The sequence below is a fragment of the Trichosurus vulpecula genome, chromosome 3 (assembly GCF_011100635.1).
Source record: "Trichosurus vulpecula isolate mTriVul1 chromosome 3, mTriVul1.pri, whole genome shotgun sequence".
Lineage (NCBI taxonomy): Eukaryota > Metazoa > Chordata > Mammalia > Diprotodontia > Phalangeridae > Trichosurus > Trichosurus vulpecula.
In genome coordinates, this window is record NC_050575.1 from 16547437 (window position 1) to 16567839 (window position 20403).

Below are 20403 nucleotides of genomic sequence, written 5' to 3' on the forward strand. Positions count from 1 at the left end.
TCCTCTGCATGTGCTTGAGCCCCAACATTCTCAGCAACCACAGCTAGTGAAGAACCAGAAAAGAAAGTTCTTACCACCAAGATCCTTGGCACCATCAATGATTCAACATCAGAAAATGATATGTTGAGGGTTTGGAAGAAATACAATGAGCTCTCCACCAAAACTCCCCCAAACAGATCTAGAAAATGTACCAGATTGAATCCTGATCAGGAAATCCAAGAAAAAGTCACAGTGAGTTACTTTTCTAGGTCCAGTGAGCATAGGGAGACAAAGAAGGTTTCTGGACACTTGGTACAGAGTCTAGACAGAAGCAAACCACATAGAGCACTTTAGTGCAGGAAGACGCTAGGTACTAGGGCAAGACAAGGCCCAATAGCCCTACCAGGGCACCATGACCTCATGCACGGTTTGGAAACAAATGCCAACGTGCAGCTTTGTCAATCACTACCCAGTTCTGGGTCCAGGGTAGACCTGCACCAAGGGGTAGCATTCCAGGCTGAGGAGCAGTCTCATGCCTTGTTGACCTGAGTACCAAGAGAGGGGCAAGTTCGGAAGCAAACAGCAGTGGTGTGGCTTAGACCTTATCTCCCCCCAGGAGCAGATCATGCTCTCAGTTTCAACTTCTTTCCAAGTCTGAGGCCTGCAGAAAAATAAACAGGGTGGAAATTCCAGACAAAAGCCCAGCTAGCTAACTGTGGATGAGTTTAACAGCAGTCTACTGTTGCTCAGACCCAAACCCAGGTCAGAAACTTGCAGATCTCAGACCAAGGAAGCAGCAATCAGATTTTGCCTTGGATCAGACTACTTTGAAAGTGCTGATAGTCTGCAGGTCCCCTGCCTAAGCTAGCCCTGACAGCTTGGCACAACACAGCAATCAATACCCCAAGAACAAGGGCAAAAGGACCAGCCTGGACTTTACATCCAGAAATACACAGAGTATAGCCCTGACATAAAATCTGAAGTCATGAAGTAAACTGGAAGAATGAGTAAACCAAATAAGAACCCCACCATAAAAAAACTATTATGATAACAGGGACACTCAAGACACAAACCCAGAAGAGGATAACTTTAAAACATCCACATGCTAATGATCAAAGGAAAACACAATTGGGACAAATTCAGTTAGAATTCTGGGAAGAAATAAAGCGGTTTGAGGTTTTTAAAGAGTTTAGAATGTCTTTTACAAAAGATGTCAAAGCACCAGAGGGAGGAAAAAACTAAAAAAGAAATCAGAGATAAGGAAGAAATGGAAAAGAAATTAATAGTGCGGCAAAGTGGTACAAAACTTTGCCCAGACAATAAACTCCCTGAAAATTATAATGAACCAAATAGAAGCCAATAACTCCATGAGACTGAAAAAAAACCAGAAGAAAATTCAGGGTATTTCAGAGTTAAAAAAAATTGATCTGGAAAATAGACCAAGGAGAAAAAAAATTAATAATCGTTAGTCTACCTGATTGCCATGACCAGAAAAAAAAAAAGCCTAGATACATTTCAAGAAATCTTTTTTAAAATACTTTTTCCAATTACATATAAATTTTTTTAACATTCTTTTTTTATTTTGAGCTCCAAATTCTCTCCGTCCCTTCTGCCCTTCCTGAGATAGCAAGCAAATCTGATATAGGTTATGCATGTGCAATTGTGCAAAACATATTTCCATACTAGTCATGCTGCAAGAGAAAACATAGGCCAAAAAAATAAAAATAAACCAAGAAAAATAAAGAAAGTAAAAAAGTATGCTTCAATCTGCATTTAGACTCCATCAGTTCTTTCTCTAGGGATGGATAGTATTTTTCATCATATAGCTATATATGGAATTTTAGAATTGTCTTAGATCACTGTATTGCTGAGAACAGTTAAGTCATTCATAGTTGATCATCATGCAATATTGCTATTACAATGTATGTTGTTCTCCTAGTTCTGCTCACTTCACATTGCATCGGTTCATGGAAATCTTTCCAAATTTTTCTGAGAGCATCTAGCTCATCATTTCTTACAGCAAAATAGTATTCCATCACAATCATATACCAAAACTTGTTCAGCCATTTCCCAACTGATGGACATCTCCTCAATTTCTAATTCTTTGTCACCACAAAAAGCACTGCCATAAATATTTTCGCACATATAGATCCTTTCCTTTTTTCTTTTAAATTAAATTTCTTTGGGATACAGACCTAGTAGTGGGATTGCTGGGTCAAAGTATATGCAGTTTTATAGCCCTTTGGACATAGTTCCAAATTATTCTCCAGAAGGGTTAGATCAGTGCACCAACAATGCATTAGTGTCCCAATATTCCCCCGTTCCCTCCAACATTTGTCATTTTCCTTTTCTGTCATATTCACCAATTTGATAGGTGTGAGGTGGTACTTCAGTTTCTTTTAATTTGCATTTCTGTAATCAATAGTGATTTAGGGCATTTTTCATATGATTATAGATAGCTTTGATTTCATCATCTGAAAAATGCCTGTTCATATCCTTTGACCATTTATCAATTGGGAAATTATTTGTATTCTTATAAATCTGACTCAGTTCTCTATATATGTGAGAGATAAGATCTTTATCAGAGATATTTGCTGTAAATTTTTCCCTGGTTTTCTGCTTTCCTTCTAATCTTGGCTGCATTGATTTTGTTTGTGCAAAGTCTTTTTCATTTAATATAATCAAAATTATTTAATTTACATCCTATAATGTTCTTTATCTCTTTTTTGATCATAAACTCTTCCCTTATCCATAGATCTGCTAGGTAAACTATTCTATGTTTCCCTAATTTGCTTATGGTATCACCCTTTATGTCTAAATCATGTACCTATTTTGACTTCGACATAGTATATGGTATAAGATATTAGTCTATACCTAGTTTCTGTCAAATCTCTTTCCATTTTGATAAGCACAAAGACTCAAGCTTTTGAGACAAAAACTCACTATTTGATGAAAACTTCTGGTAAAATTGTAAAGAGATTACACAAGATTACTATCATCGCTTCCTACTGTGTATTTTGTACCTAATCTATCCCACTGATCCACCACTCTATTTCTTAGCCAGTAAGAGTTTTGACGATTATTGCTTTGTAACACATTTGTTCTGTTACTTGTAAACCACCTTCCTTCACATTTATTTTCATTGATTCTTTTTTAAATTAAATTTTATTTTTTCAATCAGCAAAATCCATCTTCCCTACCTCTCCTCCCCAAATTTAGAGCATAAGAAAAACAAAAACTCTGTTACAAACATATACAGGCAAGCAAAACTATATATATGAACACTCACAAATATACATATATAGCTATATGCATATAAACATATATATGGATATTAGACATATTTAGATGTCAGGATCTATCTTATTTTACACCCTGAATCTTTCACCTCTCCATCAGGAGGAAGACAGCATATAACTTCTGGAATCGTGATTGGTTATTACGCCGATCAGAGTTCCTAAGTCTTGGAAAGTTGTTTGTCTTTACAATATTGTCATCACAGTAGAAATAGTTTTGGTTCATTCACTTTATTCAGCATCAGTTCATTTAAGTCTTCTCTGGTTTCTCAGGAGCTATCCCCTTTATTCTTCTTCTTAAAGCACAATAGTATTTCATCATATTTATATGGATTAACCCATTCAGCCATATCTTAATCAATGAACACTCTTTCAGATTCCTATTCTTTGCTAACTCAAAAGGAGTTATAAATACTTTTGTATTTCCTTAGTTATCCAAACTATATTTTGTTTTGCATAAAACTAATCCTCCCTTAATCTACCCCTCCTCTAGTTTACCTTTCTCTCTTCTCAATCTAGAGAAAAAAAGGGACCTGAGAGGCCAAGTAGTGTAATCCTCACATTTTACACACAAGAAAACTGAGGTCCAGGGAGTTGTTAAGTGACTTATTTAAGGTTACACATGTAGTAAGTATCGTATCAGGAGTAATTTGAACTCAAAGCCTCTAACTCCAGAGCCAGTTCCTTTTCTACTGTACCACCCTCCTTGGTCTCATCCTTCAAATACTAGTACTGAGGCTCACCCAGGAATTATTTAGCACATGGAAGAAGTCTTCAGCCCAGTCCTCTGGGCTCCCCTAGGCTTCCAAACAAGGCTGTTGGAAAGTGCATACATTGATCCTTGCTTCTGCTGGCTATACTGCCTGAGAGATGATAGTAAGGTACAATGGCACATAATGGAATCAGTAATACCCTGTGCAAAATAGTCTTGATCTGGTGGCAAAGGCAAGTGCCAACAGCCAAACCCCACCACTGTATAAAACTTCCCTATATGCCTGGGATGGCCCCTCCTTTCCAACACCACAATCATCTCTACCTGCTCAAACCCTAGCAATCCTTTTAAGACCCAGCTCAGGTGCCATCTCCTCTATAAAACCTTACCTCATCCTTCCAGTTTGTAACAATCCTTCCCCTCTCTGATGTCTCCTGATGTGGTTTTATCAATAGAAATGACATTAAAGAAAATACATTACCAACTGCTTTGCCACTACACCCTAAGGGCCCATAGGGTTATTCCATCTGAGTTATAGCCAAAACATCTTACATACATTCTCTCTCCCATTAAAATGTGAACTCCTTGAGAGTACTACAGCTGCTTAGTTCTATTTGTATCTCCAGCATTTAGTACAGTGCTTTATATATAATGTTTAAAAAGTATTTCATTCAATTTTAACTCTTTTATTTAAGATTCAGCAGTATGACAAGTGGGAGTAAAGAAAGCAAATGGTGGGGTTTTAATCCATAACATGACCAAGAATCAAGTATAGTGTGCAGTTGAATTGGTCAGTTATATGGGTGAAAAGAAGAAAGTGAGGCCATGGCAGGGTTGATAAACTGGGACGATAGGGGAAGGAGGAGAATGGGGGTCATGGTGAGAATGACCAAGTTTAGGAAGGAGACAAAGGAAGATATAGAAGGACAAAAGGTTATGTTCATCATGGGGATTTAAGAGTTCAAAGTTTAGGGGCAGCGAGGTGGCGCAGTGGGTAGAGTACCAACGCTAGTCAGGAGGACCTAAGTTCAAATCCGGCCTCAGACACTTGACACACTTACTAGCTGTGTGATCTTGGGCAAGTCACTTAACCCAATTGCCCTACCTTTCCCCCTCCAAAAAAGATTAGTTAAAAAAAATCTACAATATACTGGTTTTTTTCCTTTTTTATTCTTTGTTACAAGGGATGGCTCACTGGGCAGGGGAGAGGAAACAGATTCAGGAAAAAAAAAGGTAAAGTAAAAACAAAAGATAGTTGAATCTGAAAATCTGAAAAAAAAAAGAAATGGTTATTTGTTTATGTGTTATAGCTCCCTCATTGTTTACAAATTCCATAAGAATTCTACAGTCTATTCCAGTTCTAGATCCTGTAAGTTCCACTGCTAGCAAGGGCCATATTACAGCTAAACAACTGTATCTCCCCCAGCATTTAGTATCTTACTTAAACATGTAATGATGTTTAATGAATACTACTCTTTAGGAGAGGGAAAACAGTATCAGGTTTGAAAATTCAAAAAGAAAGCAGCTACTACTTTAAAAAAAAAAAGTATCAGGTGGATCAAGAGTAAATTTCAAAATCGACATAAATCTTGTAGGAAGTACATTTACTTGCCCAATCCAGTAAATATGAAAGGAAAGTCCTCTGCTAAATCTCATTTAAATCTTTCTATACATCAAATCCAACATATGAAAATCCAAATTTCAAATAAAAAATTATCTGCTTTGCAAAAGAATTATTCCCTTTAAAAATGATTAATCATATATGCCTTTAAATAAGTGAACTAGCATTTACAAAAATCTGATTCTATTCTTATACAGATTTTTAAGACCACAGACATTATTTACATTGGATTACACATGAAATTAAAGTTCAAAGATCATTCGAAGCAAAGAGCACTTTCAAGTTATTAGAGTTTCATTCTTAAGCAGTTACTTTTCAGGAGGTTTATTTGAATATCCTTCTGCATCCTTCCTCTCCCAGCTACATAAATAAGAATTCTTCTCTAAGGCAAGCACACGTAATGCTAAAAGACAGAGAACTTCCAGCATGACTCATTTATTTTGCCTTTGTTCTCATTTATAACCTTATAAGCTCCACTTTTTATTTTTGCAAAGGGTATTTTGGGACCACTAAGTGTCAATGTGACTTAAGAAAATGTCAGTGCTACACCAAAAACTTTCTGCACAATGCTTTACCCACCCCACTATGCACCACTGTACCTTTCTATCATCTACAGGCAAAAGAGCTAGCCAAAGCAGAGGTCAATGCAGGCAATTTCCAACAGTCTTATTGTTTGGGAACTTACGGGAGCCACATTTCAAATTTCAGGGCACAGGACAAAAGACTTGCTATTCTTTGGGCAACGTTATTATTATTATTAAGTAGACTTTAGAGTACTCTTTTGGTAAAAGAGTCTTCTCACCAAATATGATCTACCAACATCTCACTCTGGAGAAGTGCAAAGAAATTACAACAAAACACCAAAATAGATACCAAAAGGAGGTCATGTTATGAGACCTGAGGTAAGTGGGACTAATTTTGCTATCCCAAACCAACCCTCTGAATAAACTTCTACAGTGAGATGAGCTTCCAAAAGACAAAATACTAATCCATAATTTCCCAAATAGTACATACACTGAATTGTGTGCATTTTAATGCTTCCTAGATTGGCAATGATCAAGAAATCCATTTAAAATCAACTAACAATATCAATAGCAAAAGAAGGAAAGTGTGACAATGGAAGCCTCACAAAAATAGAGAACGGAGCCCAGGAGCTACAGTTTTTATGCCCCAGTAGTTTCCATAGGACCTCTCTCTCCAAAGTGTCAGTTTCAGTTGTAAATCAAGTGCAACAACAATGACCCAATTCACAAAAAGTTATTGTGAAAAACACAGGGTTTGGAACAGCATGGGCTCTTGAAAATTATCTAGTCCAATTCCCAGACTGGAAACCAAGGCTAGAGAAAGTTCCCCAAGGTCACGTAAGGAATAATAACAAGAACATAAGTTCTCTGATTCCCTGTCCGATGCTCTTTCTCACAACACAAGGAATAATTCATAACACTTTAAATGTAATAAAATGTTTGTAAAAGGGAACAAAGTCACCTAATATTACGTCATAGGAATATTTTTTAAATGTTCTATTAAAACCCTATTCATATGTCTCATCACGACTTGGAAGTACCTAAGGGTTGTGCCAGCAAAGAACTCTGGCTGGTCTTCCAAATCTGGAAAGGCTCTAAGCAAGTCTCTGCAATCACTTGTTTGTTTCTGTTGTCCAGAAAGAAGCCCAGCAAAGTGCACAGAGGCTCATCACTGCAGGCCTGGCCACCCAGTGATGAACTATTTTGGCCGTAGCCACTCAGAAAAATTGTCTAGAGATGTATGAAGAGGGTACGTACATTGATGGAGGAAAGACCCTGATAAAATCAGAGGTCATAAAAGACTTGAGGGGTAAATAACCCATTATAAATACACACACATGTACATACATACTCACATATACATATGTATGCATATACATACACAAACATATGTATATTTGGAAAAAAATGACTTGCACTCTTTAAAACAGAATTAAACTACTCATTGTCCAATGAATCCAATGTCATTAATACTCAAAGAAAATCTAAAGTTGTTGCTTTTTCAAGATCTCCTCCCTTGAGAGTCCATTTCTCTTTCCCAGCAAGTGAAAAGTTTGTAGTTACTGTTATAAACAAAATAACAATGTGCCAATGATTAAATCAATGGAATGAGTCTAAAAGTAGAATTTATAATTCCATTTGTCTCATCTGTTTCGATCAGGATAACAGAATTAACATTGGAAACCTAAGAGCTATTTTTTCTTGTGCCAAAAGCCTGCCAGGCTAGTTAATCACTTTTTTTTTCTTAAGACATATAATAGATCTTTGTCAAAATTCAACATAGGCTCTACCATTAACTATGTGGGGAAAAAACACAATAAAGAAGTTCAAGTGGAGCATGCTTCAAGAAACTCCAACATATGAAAACTAATTTAAAAAAAAAAACTAATGAACCTTTCTTCTATAAAGATCAATAACCCAGAGGAGAAAAAATCATTTAAAAACCACAAACACAAGTAAAAATCAATCTGGACCTTTGCTTTTATGTCACTTTAACAAAGAAATAATATAAAATGTTAAATTTGTTAGCTTTTTAAATTAAGAAAAATATGAAACACTAGTTAGTAACTTTTTGTTTGGGGTTTTTTTTTGGTTTTGGAGGGGCAGGGCAATTGGGGTAAGTGACTTGCCCAAGGTCACACAGCTAGTACATGTGTAAAGTGTCTGAGGTCACATTTGAACTCAGATCCTCCTGACTCCAGGGCCAGTGCTCTACTCACTGCACCACCTAGCTGCCCCTAGTTAATAACTTATTATACATTTACATAACATTTCATTCACATAGCATTGTCAGGAAAGAAGGCTTTCCTCATAAGTAAATTTTCTAAATAAATAAAGCTTATCCCCTTAAGCATTAGAACTTTAAAAAAAAAATTCTTAACTATTTTTGGTGAAAGTTTCATGAGGTTGAAAACGGGGAAGGCTTCCAGCAAGCTGAATAGACATCCTGGGGTGAACTTATGGGAGTACACGGATGAGTCACACAGGCTGGGCAAGCAGCATGAAAGGGTTACAGTCTGACTCAATGGACAAAATATGGAAATCAGTGAACTCACCTATTTGAGTATTTTGGTAGAAGTCTTTCTTAAATGTGTTACACGCTTGACAGAATTATTACAAATAAAGTACTCTCTTCTTGATGATTCATTATTGTGAACATCAGTTACTGAACTATGCTATAATGCCCTAAAGGTAAATTGAGATATGTAAGGCAATTTAGAGCCTATGAAATAGTCTCAGAGTGCTGTGCTTTTTTAGTTCTTAGGTCTGCTTTTCATTGTCTCCTGATGTCACTACTTGCGGCCATCTGTATCTCCCTGCTTTCATTCTGCACCCTATCTTACATACAATTCTAAGTCAATAATAGAGTAAGGGTCTCAGGATGGCTGACTTTGGGCCTCTCCTAAGCAGCAAAATACAAAGATTTTTTTGACAACTGTTTCTCAAAGTATTTTTTTCTTTTTCTTTTCTCTTTCTTTTTGCTCACTTGGAGCTGTGCCCTGGAAGTTTCAAAGAGTCTGACCTCTTGTTGACTAGAAAGCATTACCGTACTTCAGATCTGTATTATGATCAGTTAAGGGAAAACTAGAGGAAAAATTTGCCAAGACAGATAGACAAACAGAGAGGAAAACAAGACACACCAAGGGAGACATGTAGGAAAGTCACAGAAAATGCTAAACATTGACATTTATTAGTGTTAGGTAAACTTCTGGTGTTTTATTTGGCATATGGACAGTTAGTTATTACTATGCTTTGAAATGTCTACTTACCCATCCAGTATGTTCCCTGTGACCTGAGAAACTGCTTTTCTCTTTTCATATTCAAGCTTTAAGGTTTAATTTCACACTAACTTTTGAAGTTTTGTTTACCCAGAATATAAAGACATGACTCAACATTTTAGAGCTTTAGTTTCTTTATCTACAAGATGAGAATAAAAATACCTGTAGCACTGATCTCAAAAGATTGCTATAAATGAAGCTCAAATCAGGTAATGTATCCTGATCCTTAGAGGGACATTCAATTTACTACCTAGACCTAAAAGTCCCTTTAATATTAAAAAGGAATTGGTTTCCTTATCTTTGTCGAGAAATTAATATTGTCTCATCTCACAAATGTTTAAAAGTTTCAAAGAAATAAATTTCATTTCTTCTAAAAGGCATTTTTTCTCCCCTAATCAAAACCAGTGCTTTAATCTAATTAGGTTATAATGGCAATACATGACGGAATATAATGATGGAAGTTTTATTTCCTGGGTACAGCTTACATCTCCTACTTGACTATAAACTAATTAACAGTAAGACACAGCTCATATCTGGCCCACAAACAAGAGTTCCCCCTTCCTCATGTGTTTCTTCAAACTATCAAAGAGCTCACAAAAGAACTCTTTTCAACTGGAAACACCCCTAAAGTATTTCAGATAGGGTTTGATTTGCAAACATGCAATTTACACACAGCTTTTCAGGAAAACATCCATTAAGTAACTGAGGAATACCTTGTGTTCTAAAGAGTCTATGGTCTTTAATTATAGTTGTACTCCAACTGGATGACAAATTTAATAAATCATAAAAAAATAAGCCCATACTCTACAACGGCTGAAGAATCAGGCTATATGTTGCCAAATACAAATGTCTATTTTCCAAAAAGAAAATGACATGGCACATTATTCTGTAGTTGTTTATTTGAACTTTCTAGTTTTTGCTTACCTTTCGAAATGCTGTTTCATCTGTTTACATGCATAGTAACTTCCATCTTTTAGGTTCTGCATCTTTATAACTTCAGAAAATGTTCCTTCTCCTATTTTGCCAACTGCTTTATATTCTACAAACAAAAATAAGGTGATTTGTAAGCTGTTATTGATTTTTACACTCATATTTGACAACATAAACACGTAAAAGAGATTCAAATATCTTTGATTTTTAAACTAAAGAATAGTTTAATATGAAAATGCCATTATTAAAGTACACATTTTCCTTACTTTCAGACAATCTAATTTACAGAAAAATCCCAATTTATAAAATATTTATTCATCCAATAAATACACATTAAACACCGGTGTGCAGAGCACTGTGCTAGATCAGTCAAGCAAAAAGCATTTATTAAGCACTTACCGTGTTCCAGGTACTGCGCTAAGTGCTGAGCACGTAAATCACAGCAGAAATAGTTACTGCATTCAAGGAGACTACAGATGGACTGTCGAATGCAAGGAAAAGCAAGAAGGCCAGAGTAGCTGGATTATGGAGTAAATGGAGGGGAGTTAACTGTTAAAAGCCTGGAAAAGCGAGGAAGCGTCTGGTTTACAGGGAGCTTTAAATGCTAAATGTCCTCCAGGACACTTGATTCTGAAGGTAATAGCCAGCCAGGGGACATGGTTAGACCTGTGCCTTAGGAAAATCACTTTTGGCAGCCAAGTGGAGGAAGGATTGGAGTGCGGCAGGGAAAACAATTAGAAGGCTATAGCAGCAGCTCAGCAAGAGGCGATGAAGGCCTGAACTAGAGTGGTGGCTCTGCTGGAGGAGTAAAGTGGACAAAAAAGAGACGCTCCTGCCCTCATGAAACGTACTATCTAATAAGACAGGGATAGGAGCTAGGACAGGGACTGGACCTAAAATTTCACCAGTATTAGTGAACTCCCCACTCCTCCATGAGACAGCTCTCTCTACTAACGAAAGGAGACACCTTCTCTGCAATTTATAATCTTCAGAAGTTTTCCAGAGCACTGAGAGGTTAAGTGACTTGCCCAGAGTCACAGCCCAATATGAAGATAAAATACCAACACAGATAGCTATAATACATGATGAGAGCTTTAGTGCATGAAGGTCCTCGTGGAGTGGAGGTAACCCTGGCCTCTTGAGGGCTATGCCAATAAAGCAAAGTTCAGGCACATTATCCCAAACTGGAAAGGCTTTGCATGCTGGCCTGGGAATCGAGTTTGTGTCTACTATTGTTCAGTCGCTTCACTCAATTCCTACTATTCATGACCCATTTGGGGTTTTCTTAGCAAAGATACTGACAGGGTTTACCATTTCCTTCTCTAGCCCATTTTACAGAAGAGGAAACTGAAGCAAATGGGGTTAAGTGACTTTCCCAGGGTCACAAAGCTGGTGTCTGAGGATGAATTTAAACTCAAGTCTTCCTGACTCCAAGCCTGGTACTCTATCCACTGGCCCACCTAGCTGCCCTGTGTGTCCTAAGGACTGGAGTAACAATGAAAGTCAGACACCAAGTAAATGATTTGTTTTGGCTACAGCAACTCATAAAAGCCATCTAATAAGCAAGAAAGCATTATCCAGTAGATAGAAAACTGGCCCTGAAACCAGAAAAATCTCCAGCCTCTGACACATCCTGGCTGTGGGACTCTGGGCAATCATCAGACTTCAGAGAAAGTGCCAACCTGAATTGGTCGAAGGAGCCTCTTTACCAGGGAGTTCCCTGTACCAACGAAATCACACGCCTAGTCCTTATCCTAATAATAAGAACTGACATTTATGCTGTGTTTTAAAGGTTGCAAAGCTTTTGGCGTACATTACCTGATTTGAGCTTCATTTATAGCAATCTTTTGAGATCAGTGCTACAGGTATTTTTATTCTCATCTTATAGGTAAAGAAACTAAAGCTCAAAGAAGTTAAATGACTTGCCAAATTTTCATGGCTAGTAGGTGTCAGAAGAAAGATTTGATTTCAGGTGCTCTTGACTCCAAGTTCAATTTTTATCCACTATTCCACACAGCCTCCTACTAAGTTGTGGAGGGAGTTTATAATCTGGGTTGATACAAGGAGAGCCCAGACTGATGAACTCTCTTCTCCTTGAAGCACAAGTTTAATCAACTTAAGTATGTGGATATCAATAGCAACTTATCCATAACAAAATAACACTACAGATAACCTTTTCTGATCACACATGTATTTGTGAATAGATACAAATATATATGTATCCATAAATACATGCACATCTACATGTATATGTGCATATACGTGTGTGTGAATGTATACATATATGTGTGTATGTGCTTTACCATACACAAGCATCTATACAGATCTTTCCATCTTCCACTGAAGTCCTGTACCAATGGTTGTCTCATTGTGGTGTGGAAGTGGTCCTGAGCTCTCAAAAACTGTAAGAGAGGAACCCAAGCTCTGGCAGGGCTTCCCAATCTGGAAAGACTTCCAATATAGTCTCAGAACTATACAATCTTGGAGTTAAAGGGGACCACAAGGCCATTTAGTTGAATCTATACCTAAAAAAGAATCCCCTCTGCAACATACCGGAGCAATGGTCTTAAGAGCTTTTGATTAAAGACCCCCAATGAGAGTGAAGTACTCTATTTCCCAAAGGAGCCCATTCTAAAAGTCATGGTTTATAGGGGATAACCCACTCCTTTTCATAGATGAAAAAGTTGAAACCCAGAGTGATTTGTCCAAAGTCACACGAGGTGGGATATTTGAACTCAGGTCATTTACAAATCTATTGCTCTTTGCACTGTACCATACTATCTCCACCTAGGTAATGAATGGTGTGTCTGTGGCCCAAGGACCAGCCTAGCTAAGTTTATAAGTTCATTGCTAAGCTGGCCACAGGGTGATGAATTTTTGGCTGTCTACTAAGTGATAGAGAAGTTATACTCGGCATTGGTGGGGGAAGGACTCACACTGATGAAATTGCAGGTCCATGAAGCATAATATTTCTATAGCTGTAGGTAGTATGTATGAAGTAATTTCAGTTCTTTTTCTACTTTGCATGAATCATTTCATAGAGATTTTCCTTTGTTTCCATACACTCTTTGAATTTTGCAGAAAGGTGGAACACTGCACTGCACTAACATCGGAATGCCTCAACCATTGGGCATTTAATCACATTTTCTTCTAACAAGGAAAACATCTAGATGTGGACCACAAATATTAAGTATGCATGTCACATGTGGAGAAGTCTCATAATAAGTGGGCTGAAATTATGCAAGGATTCTAACAGAAAATAAGCTCCTTGAGGGTAAGGAGACCATCTTGGTTTCATAACTTACTTTGCCTCTACCCCAGGACAGTGCCTGAGGACATGTGATGATTAATAAGTATCGATTGACTGATTGAGGAGTACATTGAAAAATTACAAAAAAAAATGAGAGGAGGCAAGGGGATAGAGAATAGTCAAGACTAGCTAAAAGTAGAGGGCAGAGTAGGGTAATAAGATAAAGCTAGAAATTATAGAGAGCCTTGGGAGGCAGACGAATTTACACTTGATTCTATAAGCAGTAGAGATCCACTAAAGTCTTTTGAACAGACAAGTGGCATGGCCAGATTTACACAAAAGAAATATTATTCTGATAGCACTATTAAGTATAAACTGGAGGAAAGAAACAGAACACCCTTTACCAAAGGTTTATTTTAAATAAGGTCCTATTTCCTAAGATTAATAGTTCACATTTCTATAGAGTTTATGCTAATGTTCTTTCCTTAAAACAATCTCGTTTTAACAATCATCTCATTATCCACATTTTATAGATAAGGAAACTGAGGTTCTGAGAGGTTAAATGACATGTCCACAGTTACACAGTCTCAGACCTGGGCCTCTAAGTCCAGTATTCTTTTGCCCTATATCATGCTGTGTCTTTCCCAAACTGACATCTCACAGTGATATATAGCCTCAAATGGGTATATTTAGAAGGAGAAAATTGGGATCCATGAATGAGAGCCACCTTATACTTTCTTCTTAAAAATCAATTCTGAAGGAACAAAGTGACAGGCATACAGAAAGGCCTAGAGAAAAACCTAAGAAATTGATTCAATAAACATTTACTAAACAGCTACTATGTGCAAGTAAGTATCTGTATTAGGTACTATGGGGTACACAAAGATAAATAAGATAGTCACTAGCCTCTACAGAAGCTCAGTCTAGTAGGTAAATAACACATGTACACAAATAACTATTAAAAATTCAGTGTGATGAGTGGCATGGAGGGAAGTAAAAGGACAATATTTTTCTTCAAGTATTTTCAACTGAATTCAACTACATTCACTGAAGACGTATATATGTGTGTGTGTGTGTGTGTGTGTGTGTGTGTGTGTGTACATATATATATATATGTATATGTGTGTGTATATATATATATATATGTGTATATATATATATATATATGGGGATATAAAGCCAAAAGTGAGAAAAACCTATCCCCCAAAGAGCTCAATTTCTGCTGTGGAAATATACATGCATAGAAAAGTAAATATGAGATCATTTAGGGAAGGAAAGACCATAACAAATTGGGAGGTAAGGAGTGCAATCAGAGGTTTTACAGATGAGGTTGCACCTGAGCTGAGTCTTGAAGAAAAAGAGATTGGCAGAAATAAGACTGAGTGAAGGACATTAAGGACACAGGGGACAGCTTGTGAAAATAAATAGTGGTAGAGAATTGTAATGGCAAGCAAAGTGGGACTTTTTGCTGTTTTTTCTTTCGGAGCGCTTCTCAGCACCAAGGCAATCGAGTGCCTTTGATAGAGTCTTGCCTTTGTTTTGAATCGAGTCTTTGATGACCCGCTTAAGACACAAGAAAGCCTAGGTCATATGAGTTTGAGTCACACGGTTGTGACACCCTCTATGGGCTGGCCTTGAAAAAGTGTATATATACTCTGAGGTTAGCATTTTGCTTTGGGGCTCACTCACTGGAAGAGTGTTCATGTGATTTGGGCAGATGAGACTCAGGGTAACCATTAAGGAGCCCCCCCAGCTTTGAAAACCCAGATGTTGGCTCTTCTCTCTCTGGTAACTATGTATGTATCGCTATGGACGGACAGAAGCCCTGTCTGCTGATTTGCATTATTTGCTCTGTTTATATAATTTTTGTTTGTAATTCCTGCTTGTGTTTTCTCTGAAGTGCAGGGTGCTGACTTTTTCCCCCGATCTAAGTGAATGATATATGTATGTTTAATTAAAGTGAGATTGTAAACCCCTTACAGTTATTTTCCTAAGAAAAGCAGATCAAAGACCCTGTGCTAGCAGCCCTCCTGCATGTTAGTATTATTGGGCTTACACCCCACAGCAGCTGCTACTAACACTGTTGTTACAATGATGAAATGCTGAGTTTCAGGAACAACTAATTTTTCAGTTTATCTGGAATGTAGAATGTTAAGTAATGTCTAATAAAAATGGAAAGGCAGGTTAGAATCCATTTGCATAGCACCACAAGTGCCAAGCTAAAGAGTATGTACTTTATTCTAGTGGTCAGAGGAAGCCACTATGAACAGGTAATCTGCCGGTCAGACTTGGGAAGTCAGTGAATGACGGACTGGATCAGGATAGACTAGAAGCAAGGAGATCAATTAAGAAGTTCCTACAATAGTTCAGGCAAGAGTTTTTGAGGTCTGAACTAGGGTCAGTCAGCCAATAAACATTTATTAAGTATCTACTATGTGCCAGGCACTGAGCTAAGTGCTAGAGATACAAAAAGAGGCAAGAGACAGTCTCTGCCCTCAAGGATCTCACAATCTAATGGGAGATAAGAAAACAAATATGTACAAACAAGCTATATACAGGAAAAATAAGGAATAATTAAAAGAGGGATGGCACTAGGAAGGACTGGAAAAGGCTTCCTATAGAAGATGGGTTTTTAATTGGAACTTGAAATAAGATAGTGAGATGAGGAGAGGGAAGCATTCCAGGTATGGGGGACAGCCAGAAAAAAATGCCCAGAGACAAAGTGTCTTGTATGAGGAACAGCTAGAAAGCCAGCATCACTGAACCAAAGAGTACATGGCAGAGAATAAGTTGTAAGAACTTTGAAAAGGATCAAGGGTAATAATATGTACCTGAAGAGATTAAAGAGAACCTTGGAGAAACAATAGACAAGATCTGGCAACTGAATGGCTATAGGAAGTGAAAAATAAATGAGTATAGACTGACACTGTAGTACAGTGAAAAAGACAATAGATAGATTCAGAGGACCTGGGGTCAAACCCCTGATTCTGAGAGGTAAAACCTGTATGACCTTGAGCAAATCACTCAACCTTTTGGGCCTCAGTTTCCTCATCCGTAAAATCAAAGGGTTGGTCGAGATAACCCATAAGGTCCCTTCCAGCTCTAAATCTATGATTCTGTGACTCTGAAGTTAAGAATCTGAGTAGGCAGGAGGAAGGTTGGGAGGTGTGGGTTTAGGCAACAAGTCTAAAACTGGTCATTCCAGTCTAGAATCCAGGAGGAAAGTGAGAGGCTGAAATATGAATATGGGAATAATTTCCTTGAAAATGACAACAAACCCACAGAAGCTAATGAGATCACCGTGGAAAAATATGAGAAATACGAGAAGAGTGCAGAAATGTGCCTTGGGTCACGCTTACACCTAAGAGACAAAGTGATAGACGATGATTCAGCAAAAGAAGCTGAAAAGAGCAGATAAGGAAAAGAACCAAGAGAAAACAGTGTCACAGAAGGCAATAAAAAGAAATATCCAGGAGGAAGAGATGGTCAGCCACATGAGGAATAGCAGATAAGTCACGGAAGATGACAACTAAGAAAAAGCCATTAGGCAGCTGGTGAGGGCAATTTCAATTGAATGGTTGGAACAGAAGCCAGATTGCAACAAATTAAAAAAATGAATGGGTGAAAAAAATGGAGGGTAAGAAAAAAGGGGCAGGAAATAAAAACCACTCTTTCTAGGAATTAGGCAGTGAAAGGTAAGAGAGACACAGGAAAAGAATCTGAAGAGATAGGGAGGGTTAAGCAAAGCTGTTTGTTTTTAAGGATGAGGGACACCTGAGCATGTTGTAAGCAGTAAGGAAAGAGACAACAGACAGGTAGAGATTGAAGATGAGAAAATGATTGCTAGGGCAAATTCCCAAAGGAGATAGGATGGTATGGGATAAAAGTTACAAAAATTCAGGCCACTTAACTTTGGCAAAAGAGCAAGGAGTTAAAGAAAGGAAGAGAAAAGAGAAGTGTTTTAAGATATGGAGTAGAGTTGATGAAGTAAGTCATGCTAGATGGCCTTGATTTTCTCATGAGGAGGAGGAAAGATCATCTACTGAGTGCAAGGAGACAGATAGCAAAAAAAGGCTTGAAAAGGGAGTTTGAAATAGCTACTATAGGGATTGTGATAAAAGGATTGCCTTGTAGCCCAGCTGAGGTAATATAATAAAATATAATAAGAATCTGTAGTGAAGTCAGTCACCATGGTTATACAACTTCCTCATGGACCATCTAATGGCTCAGGAGTAGGAGCTAACACAATGAACAATCAGGATACTGTAAGACTAAAGACAAGATATGTACAAATGACAGAAGCACAAGGGGAGTAGGAAGTCAAGGGTGGTTGGCATAGAATTGATTAATCATAGAGTCAAGATTAAAAGTTGGATAATACATCCAGGGAAGGACTGATGGTCTGAGAAAACAAGGAAAAATGGAAGGACTTAGGGGGATCATGTAAGAAGAAAGTGGACAGTGATAGACAGAGAGTTGACTTAAGAGTCAGGAACACCTGGGTTCAAGACCTGCACCCTGGCTGTGTGACCCTGAAAAAGTCATTTAACCTCTCAGTGCCCCAAGCAACCTTTTTTTTCTTGAAGTTTACTTACAGTACTTTTATTTTTTCTTATACAATTGCATGTTGGGCATTACAATGCTAAACACTTAGGTGACCTACAAATTTTGGCTTTCTACTGTGACATGAGAATGAGAACATTAAGGCAACATACAAAACTCTTGCATAAACTAACTACATGCACAAATATACAGGTTGTAAATGCAAACATTTTTGCAATTCAAGGTTAAATAGCTTAACCCCATGACATTGGGGGAAAACAGTTGGGAAAAAAGACCTAAGGCTTGGATTCAATACATATTCCTGCCAGGATGCTGGCAAGATGTAATAGTCTTTAATAAACTACTTCTTGCCAGACTTAGGAGAAAAAATCTGGAAGTCAGCTCATTCAGGTGCTAGTAATGTGGCCTTTAGATATCCTGTACAGATGTGATGCTTATAAAACTAAACTAAACTAAACTGAATAGCTGAGTGTCAACCAGCCATACAGATATTTTATTGCCATATTATCAGCTTGATTCTCTATAGAAGTTAACTCTTAGCCTTACTTATCACATGAAGTGACCTGTATCAGAGTTTAGGTCAAAGATATCAACAAGATATGTTGAAATGAACACCAACAGAACAACTGTTAACTTGAATATAAGATTAATTATAATTATAACATTATCAGTAATGTTTCAACAATCTAAAAAGTACTGAAATTTGCCTAATATCATATATAAATTTCCCCAAGGACAACTTTTTCTTTTCAAAGATGATTTATTCCAGCTTCATGGGGTGAATTTGAGGTGTATATTTTCCAGGGCAAATTTATATTTTTTGACTACTCAGAGTAAATGTTACAAATCTGCTAGCAGCCCATTTAGAAAAATTTTGCAATGACAATGGACAGGTCAAATTCATTATATTCCCACTTGCTGACCTACATGTGCTCTAAGATGGAGAGAGAAGCCAGAATAAAACCACTAATCCAGATAGAATTGCTCCAGGGAAGACAATGATCTTAATTTTCATTGCATCAAGTGCCAGAGCTGTGATTTTCTTCTGTATTCTGTCAGCAACACCAGAGTACATAATAGTACCACCAGACAATACTGTGTTGGTATACAGATCCTCCTTTTTGGATATCAACATCATACACCATGACAGAATTGAAAGTGGTCTCATGAATAACACAGGATCTCATATCCAGAAAAGATGGCTGGGAGACAGCCTCTGGACACCGGAACCTTTCATTGCCAAAGGTTATCACCTAACCATAAGGAAACTGATAGCTCTTCACAAGGGAAGAAAACAGATCTCTGCCACTCAAAGTCCAGGCCCCTTAATAAAAGGATTTGTTCTCTGAAGTCCAGATTCAGTCAAAGGGCACCACTTGAGGACCTAGAGAGCCACATGTGGCCCTGAGGCCGCAGGTTCCCCACCCCTGGTCCAAGGAAACATGGCACAGCTTCTCTTTGATGTCATGAACAATTTCCCTTTTCTGTCAATATCTTCATGAGGTAATCTGACAGGTCATAGCCAGCCAACTCTAGATGGGCATAGTGGGCATAGTGTGGGTGACACAGCACTAGAGTTCATAATGAGACTAATAGTATGATCTGAGGCATACACAGTCAACACAGCCTGAATAGCAACATACATGGCTGAGGTACTGAAGGTCTCAAACATGATGTGTCATCTTCCCTCTGTTGGTTTTAGGGTTGAAGGAAGCTTCTGTAAGCAGAACAGGTTATTCCTCATGGGCTACAGGATGTCATGGTGGCAAAGGGGTAGAACAATTACGCTGATGATGAGGCCCAGAGCAAGAGAGGTATCCTGACTGAAGTATCCTACTGAACATGGCATAGTCTAAAAGGATTTCCTTCACAATTATAAAAGTCTCTAGTCACTTCTTCTTGTCTCCTGCTTTGAAGAAGGAATGTCTTCTTATTCTGCTAATAAATCCTGCCAGCACAGGCGGAGCCAAGATGGTGGCTGGAAAGCAGGGATTTGCCTAAAGCTCTCCCCCAGATCCCTCCAAAAACCTATCAAAAATGGCTCTGAACAAATTCTAGAGCTGCAGAACCCATAGAATAGCAGAGGGAAGCAGGGCTCCAGCTCAGGACAACCTGGATGGTGGCTGGGTAAGGTCTATCACACAGAGGTGGGAGCAGAGCTGAGGAGAGCCCAGCATGGGCTGCGCCCAGACCAAACAGACCGGGAGCCGGGCGGAACAGACCCTAGCGCCCTGAATCAGTGAGCTGTGG

General features: G+C 38.0%; 1 protein-coding gene across 1 annotated transcript in view; it reads right to left on the reverse strand.

Moving 5' to 3' along the window:
- MOK (MOK protein kinase) overlaps positions 1-20403 on the reverse strand; it is a 100943-nt gene that overhangs the window by 66838 nt on the left and 13702 nt on the right. The window contains exon 2 of the mRNA XM_036751075.1: positions 10335-10449. Coding sequence (XP_036606970.1) covers positions 10335-10449 — 115 coding nt within the window. The remainder of the gene's footprint in view (positions 1-10334; positions 10450-20403) is intronic.